Below are 12,098 nucleotides of genomic sequence, written 5' to 3'. Positions count from 1 at the left end.
GTTAGATAGCATTACCGACTCAGTGGACATAGATCCGAGCAAACTTGGGGGATAGTGAAGGACAGGGGAGCGTGGCATTGCAGAAAGTCAGATGTGACTTAGTGACTGAACAGCAAAAGTGAAAACTTGGAAAATTAGAAGGACTTTTTAAAGTCAGAGGCTCACTCAGTTGAACCTGTCTTCAAATTCTGAGGCCAGTTATTTACTTCATATTATAGAACCAGTTTGAACTCAGTATTTTCATTAATTTACCTAATTTTATCAGTGTATATATACTATTTTATATTATAAAGTAGTAATTGTTTTTTTTTGCTTTAAATACTTCAAGTTTTCACTGTCCCTTCCGTTGTTATAATTAGGAAGGCATGACTGTTTTAGGTGATAGTTGTATTCTTTCAATAATGTTAATATCTTGACAATATTGACTGAACAAACCACACAGAGTTAGTTTCATATTGTTGCTTTGAATAATGTACTATTATTTTTTTGAAGAGGAGAGATCTAGAGTGTAAATAGACTTCATTCAGAATAAAGGATGAAAAACTCCTAAAGCACTGAGAAGACAGGTGGAGATGGCTTATGGGATAAGGAAGAAGAGAGAGGATACATAAGTAAGCGTCTTAATATTAATGCTGAGTAAGTTCTCAACATCTATTAAGGATTTTCCTTACCATTACTAAGCAGAACTTTCCTTAGACTAAATTACTTGAAATATTCCTGTGGAAAATATAATCCATGATGTTGCTTCAGTAAGTGTTCAAACTTCACTGTATACAATTTGCTTTATTCTTCTTAGTTTTTTGTATGTTTTATTATGTTACACACACACACACACACACACACACACACACACAGTTGTTGTTGAGTTGCTCAGTCATGTCCCACTCTTTGTGACCCATGAACTCCAGCACACTAGGCTTCTCTGTCCATTACTGTCTTCCTGAGTTTCCTCAAACTCGGGTCCGTGGAGTCAGTGACGCCACTCAGCCGTCTCATCCTCTGGTGCCCCTTCCCCTCTTGCCCTCAGTTTTTTCCCAGCTCACTCTCTCTGTATATTACAGAGCCACTGGACCACCAGGGAAGTTCCTGTATATAGATATATATATATTTTTTAATAAATATACTGGGGTTGCAATCACAACATTTTTTTAGTAGTGGGTTACATGATTAAAAACATTTATTTGGAAACCACTGCTTCAGTGAAAATACCTTTATAAAAGGAGCATATATAAAGAGAAAATGCCTTATAAAAGCAGTATAAATACCTCTTCTTGTGCCAGAGTGGAGTCATTTGCAGGTTAAGAGACTTTTCCCCTCGAGGTTGAGTGCTGGCATCTGAGATGCGGTATAAGGAGAGCGAAGTAGGATACTGGACATAGATGTGGCTTGACGGCAGCCTTCCTTCTCCAAGCCCTTGACCGCCGTCTCCTACTTCAGTCAAAGCTGGTGGGGAGAGTAGTAAGTGCCACACTGTTGGCTGTAAACTGGAGGATGTCTAGAGAACTGCCGGTGGGAGGGAGGGTGGGGGAAGGGGTGGTGGATTCCTGTGAAGGGACCTCTGGGGGTCATGACTCCTTCTGAGTTTTATCTCTGGTGCGAGTGTCCCTTGGAGCCCTGGCCTGCGGTCATGATCACTCCTCAGTTTCAACTCTAGCAGCTAGACTTCTGATGGCTGATCCTGGCTGTGGGTGGTGGTTATTCTTCAGCTGTGATTAACAGGATGGGCCATCCAATGTTAATTTTTTTCTCAGTTTATAATAGTAGTAATAATTTTAAAGTTATTCAGGAAAAAACATATATTCAGAAAGAAAGTAGAACATGCAGATTTAAAAACTTAAATAGAACTACTGGAAATGAAAATTATAGTTATTAAAATGACAGTCTCTGTGAATGGGATAAAATGATAAGACAGCTGAAGAGAAAGTTAATGACCTAGTAGATTATGTGTGAATAATGTGAATACATTATCTGAGAAGGTATTATGGAGATACAAAGAGATGGAAAATAAGAAAGATGAAGAGATGTGAAGGCTGTAAAATCTAACACAGTGCCAGAAAGGGAACAGTAAGATGGGAGGGGCAGTCTTGAAAATACAATATGAGAATTTCCAGAATTTATTGACTGCATGGGGCCTTCCCTGGTGGTTCCTGCAGTGCGTTAGACTGGCGTTCGATACCTGGGTCAGGGAGATCCCCTGGAGAAGGAAATGGCAACCCACTCCAGTATTCTTTCCTGGAGAATCCCATGAACGGAGGAGCCTGGTGGGCTACAGTCCATGGGGTTGCAAAGAGTCGGACACAACCTAAGCAAAACGCGTAACATTGCATGAATACTACAGCAAATATTACACTTAATTGTGAAAGTTTAGAAGGTCCCTGTTGAAGTCAGTAGTAAGATAAGGTTACCCACTAAATAAATGGAGGTAGAGACCACATTCACATTCATATGGTCAGGATAGCAGTTCTCCCCAAGTCTAAAATGTCGGTGTAACTCTAATTGAAATCCTATTAGGTGGCAATAAAATTAACCATCACACCATCAAAAAAAAAAAAAAATCCTAGTAGGATACTTCATTTGGTTTAATTGGATTTGGAGTGAAACTTGACAAACAGATCCTCAGATTTGTATTGAAAGGCGAAGAGCCAGGATGGCTACGGCACTAGTGAAGAAGAGGGGAACTTGCCCTGTCAGAAAGCGTGGCTCGGTATTAAAGTACATACTTAGGACAGGTCCCTGTGATCTTGGCGCAGAGACCGACATCAGTGGTACAGGGCAGAATGCAGACACAGGCCCATGTCTACAGGGAAACTTGACATGTGATAAAGGTGGCATCTGTAAATGAGTGTGGGAATAACTGGTTTTCTGTATGGAACAGAAGTACATGTCATACCATACACAAAGTAAATTCCAGATGGGTTAATTAACCTAATGTTAATAGCAAGCTTTAAAACTTCTAACAAAAAATACAGAAGTGTTTTTGTGATATAGACAAAGAGAAACAAAAAGTACAGAGTCTAGAGGAGAAGATTGATTGGTTTGAATATATTAAAGTTCAAAACTTTGTTCAAAAAACTCTATATCCAGACTGTGACATTTACAGTGCTGATACATGACAGAGAATTGATACCCAGATAAAGGATTTCCAAAGGAGAAGACTACTCAGTGGATTCAATAAGTATGTAAGAAAGTAGTTCAGTGAAGTGGAAACCTAGATGATTAATGAACATGTGGAAGGATGCTAATCTTCTGTAATAATCAGGGCAATGGAAGTTAAAACCATGTGATATAGTTTATACCCATCAAGTGGGCAGAAATGAAAGTGTGATGGTACCAGATGGTAGAAAGGATGTGTAGGGCTGTTGATCAGGGCTGGTGGGTGTATACATTGGGACATTTATTTTGAAGAAAGTTTGGTTTTGTCAAGTATAATTGAAGGTCATGTTCCCCATGACATTGCAGTAGAGGAAAGGAGGGTAGCATATGGATTAACTCTTTGTAATATTCTGTTTCTTTTGCAAAAAAAAGAAAAAAGAAAAATATATATGTAGTCTAAAACAAATAGGACAAAGTGTCAATATTTGACAAACCTGGTGGGTTTGCTTGTTTTGTTACGGTCTTCCCCCCTTTAAGCATAACATTTCATTCATACGTTTTAAACCAATAGTAGTGTATGTTTCATACATGTATAGCCATATTTGATTCTTTTGGAAATATTTATTTGGCTGTGTCAGATCTTAGTTGTGGCATGTGGGATCTAGTTCCCTGACCAGGGATGGAACCTGAGAGTGCATTGGGAGAGCAGAGTCTTAGCCACTGGACCCCCAGGGAAGTCCCTTGATTCTTTAAACAAATACCTGTGCAATAAAAATGATAACTGAAAATAAAAAAGTTTAACATTCTCGCTACCAACTCCTGTATATGTACCTCGGTAATCCCGGCCTGCTGCCTCCCTCCATTGATAACTGCTACCCTGAGTTTGGTTTTAAAAATCCCCTTCCCCTCCTCCCTTAAAAAGAAAAGCGTTTTTACTGATGTGTATTTATCTCTAGGACTTTCCTTGTGGTTCAGCTGGTAAAGAATCCACCTGCACTGTGGGAGACCTGGGTTTGATCCCTGAGTTGGGAAGATCCCCTGGAGAAGGGATAGGCTGCCCACTCCTGTTTTCTTGGGCTTCCCTTGTGGCTCAGCTGGTAAAGAATCTGCCTGCAATGTGGGAGATCTGGGTTCAATTCCTGGGTTGGGAAGATCCTTTGGAGAAGAGAAAGGCTACCCACTCCAGGATTCTGGCCTGGAGAACTCCACAGACTGTATATCCATGGGGTGGCAAAGAGCTGGACACGGCTGAGCGACTTGCACTCCCTCATTCATTGCTAAGTGATTAGTGTCTTTAAACTTTCTGTAAACGAAGTCAGACTGTTAGTGTCCCTCTGCGATTAGGTTTTTAAAAAGTCAGTCTGTGGGCTCAGTCAGTGTTGATGCTTGTGACTGTAGTTTATTTTTATTGCCCCAGAGTCTTAAAGAGGCTCCCCCATCCCCTTCTAAAAGTTTTAGGTTTCGCCTTGTATTTAAATCGCCAATCCTTGTGGAAGTGATTTTTGTGTGTGATGTGAGATAGGGCCCCAGTTTCAGGTTTGTCTCCTAAGCAGTGTTCATTGCACACTTAGTTTGTCCACACCCAGCGACGAGCAGTGCTGGTCAGTCGTTCAGCGGGCCTCTGTGCGCGTGGGTCTATTCACGCGTTCTTCATTCTGGTCTGTTGGTGCAGTTTGCTCACGCGCCAGATTCACACTGATTGTCATATCTTTAGAGTTATTTTTTGTATCTGCTAAGACAGGTCCCCTCTGATGTAATCTGTATTTCAGGAGTGTCTTGCCTTGCACGTGCCCTCCTGCAGGGATCCACCCAGAAGGGCAGAGTGTGCGCTGGGCCCCAGGAGGCAGGTGGCTCAGCTCAGAGCAGGAAGGAGAGCTCCGCTGCAGGAATGATAGCTTTTTTCTGTCCCAGGATCAGTTTTCAACTGTAAATAAATGGAATCATACAGTTACCTCCTTCCATGTCTCTCAGTCTTTTTTTGAAATGGCGTTATTTTCCATTTGTGGCTGTGCTGGGTCCTCACTGTTGCTCAGGCTTTTCTCTAGTTGTGGGGAGCGGGGCTACTCTCCGGTTGCCCTGCCGGGGCTCCTCGTTCTGCTGGCTTCTCCTCTTGCGGAGCACGGGCTCTAGGTGTGCGGGCTTCAGCAGTTGTGGCTCCCCGCCTCTAGAGCGCAGGTCCAGTACTTGTGGCGCATGGGCTTAGTTGCTCTGAGGCCTGTGGGATCTGCCCGGATCAGGGATCGAACCCGTGTCTCCTGCATTGGCAGGCGGATTCTTTACCACTGAGCCACCAGGGAAGCCCTCCTAGTCTCTTCATCTTGCTTTCATATTTCTTTAAAGCTTTTTCCCAGTATTTTCCATTCTGGGAATAATTTTAGTATACTTTTTATCACTAATTTTCTCTTCACCCATCAGTTATCTGATTTAATTCAGTATACTTTTTTTCTTCCTAGTTTTATTGAGATGTAATTGACATGCAACTTAATGATTTGCCTTACAAACCATCATGAGATGATGATCACAATAAGTTTATGCATTTCCATTTCTGTTATTCTATTTGGTTCTTCTTCCTTTCCTCTTTTGATTGTGCCGTGCAGCATGTGGGGTCTTAGTTCCCTCACCAGGGACTGAACTCAGACTGCTTGCGTTGGAAGTGTGGTGTTAACCACGGCATCACCGGGGGAGTCCTTCTCTGGTTCTTTTTCATATCCACACGAACTTTTTTGATAGTCCCTGTTTCTTCCATCAAACTTTGAGTAATCTTTCAAAATTGTATTGTACATATGAGACACGTTTACTGTTACTGTCTCTGTCTGAGAATCCTGCTGTTTTGCAGTGTTTGGTTCTGTTTCTTTCTTCATATTCTCATTCATATGACTCATCCCTGCTGTGTGATTTTTGACTGTGAGGTCATATTCCTTGGGGTGCTACTTACGGCACTTCTTTGAGGCCTGGATCTGAGAGGGCTTGTACTTGTTTCTCTTGTGTGCCTGGGCTCACCACCTGCTTAAGACCTGTTCACGCTAAATTAGCATATTGGGACACATGGGTGACATAAATTCTAGCCTCAGCTGTGTGAGGCCGGCTTGAGGTTATAGTTTCTCAGAGGGGATGTTTCCTCCTCCTCTTGGAGCTCAGACTAAGAAGGAAGCAGTGCTTTACCACCTGGCTCTGTGGGGCTGCCTCCCACTCACGTGGCCTTCCGCTGGGTCCCAGGCTTCAGAAAGTCTCTGATCTGATTTGATGGCAGTGGCTGCCCCAGCCTCGGGAAGACTGGAGCTCCTAGCTGTCTCTCTGGATTTTCAAGCCTTCTCACTCCTTTGACTTCTGAGGATTTCATTTCTTTCATTACAAGCTCAGCCAGTATATTTAAAGAGATGGTTTCTATATTTTGTCCTGCCTTTTCAGGCATCCTCTGCCGAGGGGGCTTATATTATCTGCTCTGCTGTGTGGTTGACAGTGAAGCTGTTGTATTCCTCTGCATGCTTTTCTAATTGCTTGAAATTTCATCATAATAATAACCAGTAAACTATAGTATGATCACTTTCCCTTGTCTTTATTTTTTTTTTTTTTTTTTCCCTTGTCTTTAAATATGACTTTCTTAAAACTTCTTTGTAATGGATGTGTAGTATTTTATACTTATTTAACTAGTCCCCTTTTGATGGGTAGTTTTCTAGTATTTTGCTGTTAAAAACATGAGTGAACTGAACAACTTTGTACCTACAACATCTGGCTGTGCAACCAGGAGAAATACTAGAAGTAGAGTCACTGAGATAAGTAACACTGAAGACTTCAAGGCTTTCGATATCTGTTAAGTGTGGACCGTTTGGAAAGCACATCCTTACCAGCAGTGTAGGTGTTGAATATGTCCCTGGCAGGAAGAGGACTCTGAGTGAGCATGGGCCTCGGGCGCTGCTTCATCGCCATGGAAACGGAGGCCTCATAGGCTGAGCCGCGGGGCCTCTGTCAATACTGGGGCCGAGGTTCTCACCCTCTGCCCTCTCTTCCCGCTCCCAGGTGACCTCACGGTGGACTTTCCGATGTCCGGGATGCCCTCAGGCTCTGTCCCACGACGATTCCCACTTCCATGAGCGGCACAAGTGCATCAACTTCTTCGTCAAGGTGTACGGCTACATGCCCCTGCTGTACACGCAGTTCCGCGTGGACTCTGTGCTCTTCAAGACCCGCCTGCCCCACGACAAGACCAAGTGCTTCAAGTTCATCTAGGGGCGTTGCGTGGCGGAGTGAGGAGGAGCGGAGCCACGGAGGGGCTCCCGGGGTCCCTGGACACTGAAGGGCCTCGGACGCCCACCGGCTGGTCGGGCCGGGCCCTCTGCTGGGAGAGGCAGCAGGGAGGTGGGAGGGGCGGGCCGCCTTGCTCTTGAGGTCGGCGGCGCTGGGCCCGGAAACCTGGTCCCAGGCCACCAGGGTTCCCTAAACAGGGCACTGACGATAGCTTACACTGAGGACCACTGGGCTCTGGGGAGTCACTCACACGGCTCACGAGCCTGGCACAGCCAGCTCGTGGTTTTTTACTTCACTAACAACTATTATTATTATTTAAAAAGTTTCAGATTTGCCATTCAAGGTTTATTTATATATGTGTGTGTGTATATACACATACGTGTGTGTGTGTATATATGTGGGTGTATACGGATATATGCACACACACTAACAGACATATACATATGTATGCACTTGAGGGGGAGCTTGGCGTTTCTGCCCATCTCACAAAGTGAGGGTCCTGCCGTGGTGGTCTGTATTTTGGTAGAGAAGGATCCTGGCCTTCCTGTATCTGGCTCATCCTTAAAGATGGTCTCTGTCCTCCCCAGGGGCCCCTGTGTGCAGAAACAAGAAAGGGCGGGCGTGGCCCTGGGGGTCTTGCCTGAGTTAAGACCTGTGGGTTGGTTCCTTCCCCGCTCTCTGTTGCCAACAGTGCTCTGTGGCTCAAGTTGTCCTGTCACTCGAGTGCTTGGTGGGATGGGGCCTGTGTATTTGGGGGCAGCTGAGCTTCCCTGCGGGGGACAGGTGGGTCAGGGACTCCCTGCTGGGTGTGCTGTCTGCGCACTTGACCTGGCTCCCCCTCTCCCCCCCGTCTGAGAGTGAAGACAGGAAGGACCGAGCCCTGCAGACAGACCCCCAGATTGTTCACTTTGTTCGACCCTCCTTTTAAAGACCTGTTGTGCTTTGGCTGCAGACTTTCCTAAAGGTTCTCTCTCGTAGAGAGCAGATGCCTGGCGGCTACACTTCAGGGGGGTCTGAGTGGTTGGTTGCAGGTCGGCCGACTCTTTCTGGCGCAGAGCAAGTGAGCAAGCACCCTTTGATCCCCACCCGGCTGGCCGGGAGCCACAGCAAGGCACCTGCCTTGGGATGATACCTGGGTGAAATTCACCTTACCCACCCGCTCTGGACCCGCATCCTGTAGTTCCTGGATCCCTCAGCCCGGGTGGGTGCCAGCCCCCCCGTCCCGGGGTTGGTTTGGTGTATGTCAGAATGATGGGAGCATAGGATTTGTTGGGTTAAGCTCAAATCCAGCCTGAAATTGAACAGGTGTTCACCTCCCATATTACCACTTCCCCCTGTGGGTTTCAGTCCCTCTTCCTGGGCTGAAATAGAAGGAAGCTATTTTTTTTTTTTTCTGGTGGTGGCAGCAGTAGGGGAACTGAAGAGAGTGGTCTCACTGGCGTTTGGCTGGGATGTAGCACGTGACCTCTGCCGTGCTTTCTGGACCCCCCGTTTCCTCCAGTGAGGCTGAGTCTAGGAGGTTCCCCTCAGTGACTGAACACAAGCCCGGGCCTGTCCTGGGCGCGCACATGCCTTAAGCCAGCTCCGTCTTCCTGGACCTCGACCTTCCCTGCGCCTGTGTCCAGGGGGCACATCCCTCTCTGACCTGCCTGCCCCCCAGGGGGTCCTCTTCAGGTGTCACCTGAAGCCAGCTCTGTCCTGGAGGGAGCGCCCCCCGGAGGGCTGCTTGACCTGAGGGGCTCGCCCCGTCGGGGGACAGGACCGGGCTGTGTCTCCCTGACGTCCCTGCTGGCATCTCCCTGTGTCTGCCCTGCTGAGGCTGCTTCCTAGGAAATGAGCTCTGCTGCTCGGCAGCCCAGCGGAGGGGTCCAGACCCCGCCTCCTGACTTTCTAATTACTCCTTCTTTGACTCTGGACTTGATTCTTTTTAGTAGTAGCCTTCTTCCCTTTGGGAAGCCAAAGAGTGTGGTGTTTTGAGCTATAAATGTGGCTGCTATTTTTATCTTGTCTCTTTTAATGTGAGGAACTCCTGGACTGCCTCTGAGCACGGGGTCCCTGGTGAGAAAGTAGCTGTGTCAGGACCCCCCGAGGTGGAGCCAGGGCAGGGGGTCCCTGAGTGTCAGGGACAGATCCAGAGGAACTGGTGCTCTGAGCTGGTGGATGACGTCACGGGGCACTCAGGGGTGGGGGGCGGTGATGTCAGCGCAGACGAGGGGGCGCTGTCGGACCTGAACGGGACACCGACCTGAAGGACCCGGACTGCAGGCTCTGGTGGACACCAGCCGCGTCTGTAAAGGACACTCCTCGCGGCGAGAGGCGGGGGGTGCAGGGCTCTCGGGGGCCTGGTCGGTCTCCCAGAGAACAGCCGTCACATTTTGCGAGGCGGGTTAGGGGGGACGCCCAGATCCAGGCTTCCAGTGCCTTTGATGCCTGTTGTTCAGCGTGGGGAGTCCAGAGTTGTCTGCGCCACCTGGCTGATACCTGGAGCCTGCCACAGCCCTGCAGACACGAGCCTCGTCAGCTGTCCCGTGACCACCCGCTGCCGTCTGCGCTCCCAGAGCCCAGCGCATCCGTGCTCCCCAGTGGGAGACACCCACCTGAGGAGAGCCCCAGGCGCCCACCAGGCCCACGCCGTGGCCCTCCGCCCGTGTGGACCGCCCCTCAAGCCAGGGCCGGGCGCCGTGCCCCGAGGAGTCGTCCCTCCGGAGCGGCCTGCCCGTGTGAAGGCGGGCGCTCCTCTATGCAGTGCTCGTGTTCTGAAGGGGCAAGCTCTGATAGTTCTCATGCCATGTCCATCCACCCCACCCCTTTTCCAGTCATGAGCACAATGGTCTTACGTTGGGTTTTTGTAAAAAAAAAAAATAAATAAATAAAAAATGGAGACTACAAGCAGCTTGGAGGTCTTTTGTGATGTTTCTCTGCAGGACAGAAGAGTGCCCTAAGGGAAGGTGCCTGCTGGTTCCAGGAACCCCCCACCCCCACCCACGGGCCCGGCCCGGCCCCTTCCTGCACGGCTGTGCTTGCCCTGGGCCCGGAGTGGCCTGCGGGCCTGAGCCGGGTGATGCTGTCAGTGGGCACGGGCAGCCTTGCCCATCTCTAGTGTCTGTTTCCAGGATCGGTCACTAGATCGGATCGAGAGGACCTGTCACGGAACTGGTTTGCGTATGGACGTGGGGTGGCACGGGGCACGTGTTTCCCACCTTTCTCGTGGTGACTTGTCCATGTGTGTGGTGTGGTGCTGGGGAGCTCCCTGCGTGTTCCCCAGCCCAGAGCAGGGGCTGGTTTACAATGGCCCCGTCAGACTTAGGGGTCACGAAAAGCACCTGCATCTAGCTGGGGCTTAATTCTTGCTGCTGTGGTCCCAGGCTTCTGCTCAGCCATGGGATCGGAGCCATCCTCAGGGAGGGAACACTGAGTCACAGACTTGGAGACGGATGGAGACAGGAAGGAGGATGGGAAGCCAGGGAGAAGCTGAGCTGGGGTGCTCCTCTCCTGGGTTCGGCAGTTGCGAGTTTGGACATGAACTTGGGCAAACTTCGGCAGATGGTGAGGGGCAGAGAAGCCTGGTGCACTGTAGTCTGTGGGGTCGCGAAGAGTCGGACACGACTGGAAGACGAAACAGCAACAACGATCCTAAGAATGCCTGGGACCGGAAGTCCAGCATTACTCTGAAAGTAAGGTTGACAACTGATGAGGTAGGTTTGTGGCAGGTGACGGGGGAGGATGATGTCGTATCGGGTGGGGATGCCTGCTTAGGTGCTGCCAGGGTCCTGTTCTTCCAGCCATCCATCTCCTTGTTATAACGTGTCCCAGAACCAGAGAAACTTGAGGAAGTTGCACAAGGCTGTAGAAATAGGGGTCTTAATAGGTTGCAGAGGTGATGCATCTAACTTTGGTTCTGTTCCCAAGTTACTTAGTTCTGGCTTGGACCTGACAAGGTAAACCAAAGTGGCCAGTGTTAGTGGTTGATACATTGAAATAGAAGATTCCACAATATTTGCAAAACTGTGGTTAAGAAAATGTTGTGTTTAAGGATACTGGGTTCAAATCCTGGGTCACCCATTAAACTGGTGGGAAACACATTATATTTTAAACTCATCTATAAAATGGTAAGACTTGTGCCCACATCTTGAAGACATGTTGAAAATAAACATTAATGTGAAGAGTCCACTGTTTGGTACACAACAGACATGAACTATTGTGGTAACATACTGGAAGGTTCTTAGTGGCTCTTTCTGCACTCCACTTGTTTTTTTTAAATTTTATTTAAATGGGAGGATAATTACAATATTGTGATGGTTTTTGCCGTACATGAATATGAATTGGCCGTAGGCATATGTGTGTCCCCTCCATCCTGAACCTCCCGCCCCCCGCCTCTCCCAACCCAGCCTCCAGATTGTCACAGCACCGGCTTTGGGTGCCCCGTGTCGTACATCAAACTCTGCTTGGTTATCTGTTCCACACGCGGTGATGTGTATGTTTCAGTGCTATTCTCTCAAATCATCCCATCCTCTCCTCCCACCGAGTCCAGAAGTCTGTTCTTTATGTCTCCTTTCCTGCCCTGCACATAGCATCATCAGTACTGTCTTTCAAGATTCCATATATATGCGTTAATGTATGATATTTGTCTTTCTGACTTCCCTCCGTGTAATAGGCTCTAGGTTCATCCACCTCATTAGAACTGACTCACATGCGTTCCTTTTTATATCTGAGTAATATTTCAGCATGTGTATGTACCACGACATCCTTATCCATTCACC

At 47.8% G+C, this 12,098-nt stretch overlaps 1 protein-coding gene across 3 annotated transcripts in view; it reads left to right on the top strand.

Annotated features, from left to right (window-relative positions):
• Positions 1-10,224, top strand: part of EXTL3 (exostosin like glycosyltransferase 3) — a 126,339-nt gene extending 116,115 nt beyond the window's left edge. For all 3 annotated transcript variants that reach the window (XM_043890802.1, XM_043890804.1, XM_043890801.1), the window contains exon 7: positions 7,111-10,224. In XM_043890802.1, coding sequence (XP_043746737.1) covers positions 7,111-7,320 — 210 coding nt within the window. In that variant the 3' untranslated portion in view covers positions 7,321-10,224. The remainder of the gene's footprint in view (positions 1-7,110) is intronic.
• Positions 10,225-12,098: the final 1,874 nt, after the last annotated feature.

The sequence above is a fragment of the Cervus elaphus genome, chromosome 29, assembly GCF_910594005.1.
Source record: "Cervus elaphus chromosome 29, mCerEla1.1, whole genome shotgun sequence".
NCBI lineage: Eukaryota > Metazoa > Chordata > Mammalia > Artiodactyla > Cervidae > Cervus > Cervus elaphus.
Note: the sequence above shows the minus strand (reverse complement) of the source record. Positions and strands in the feature narration are given on the sequence as shown.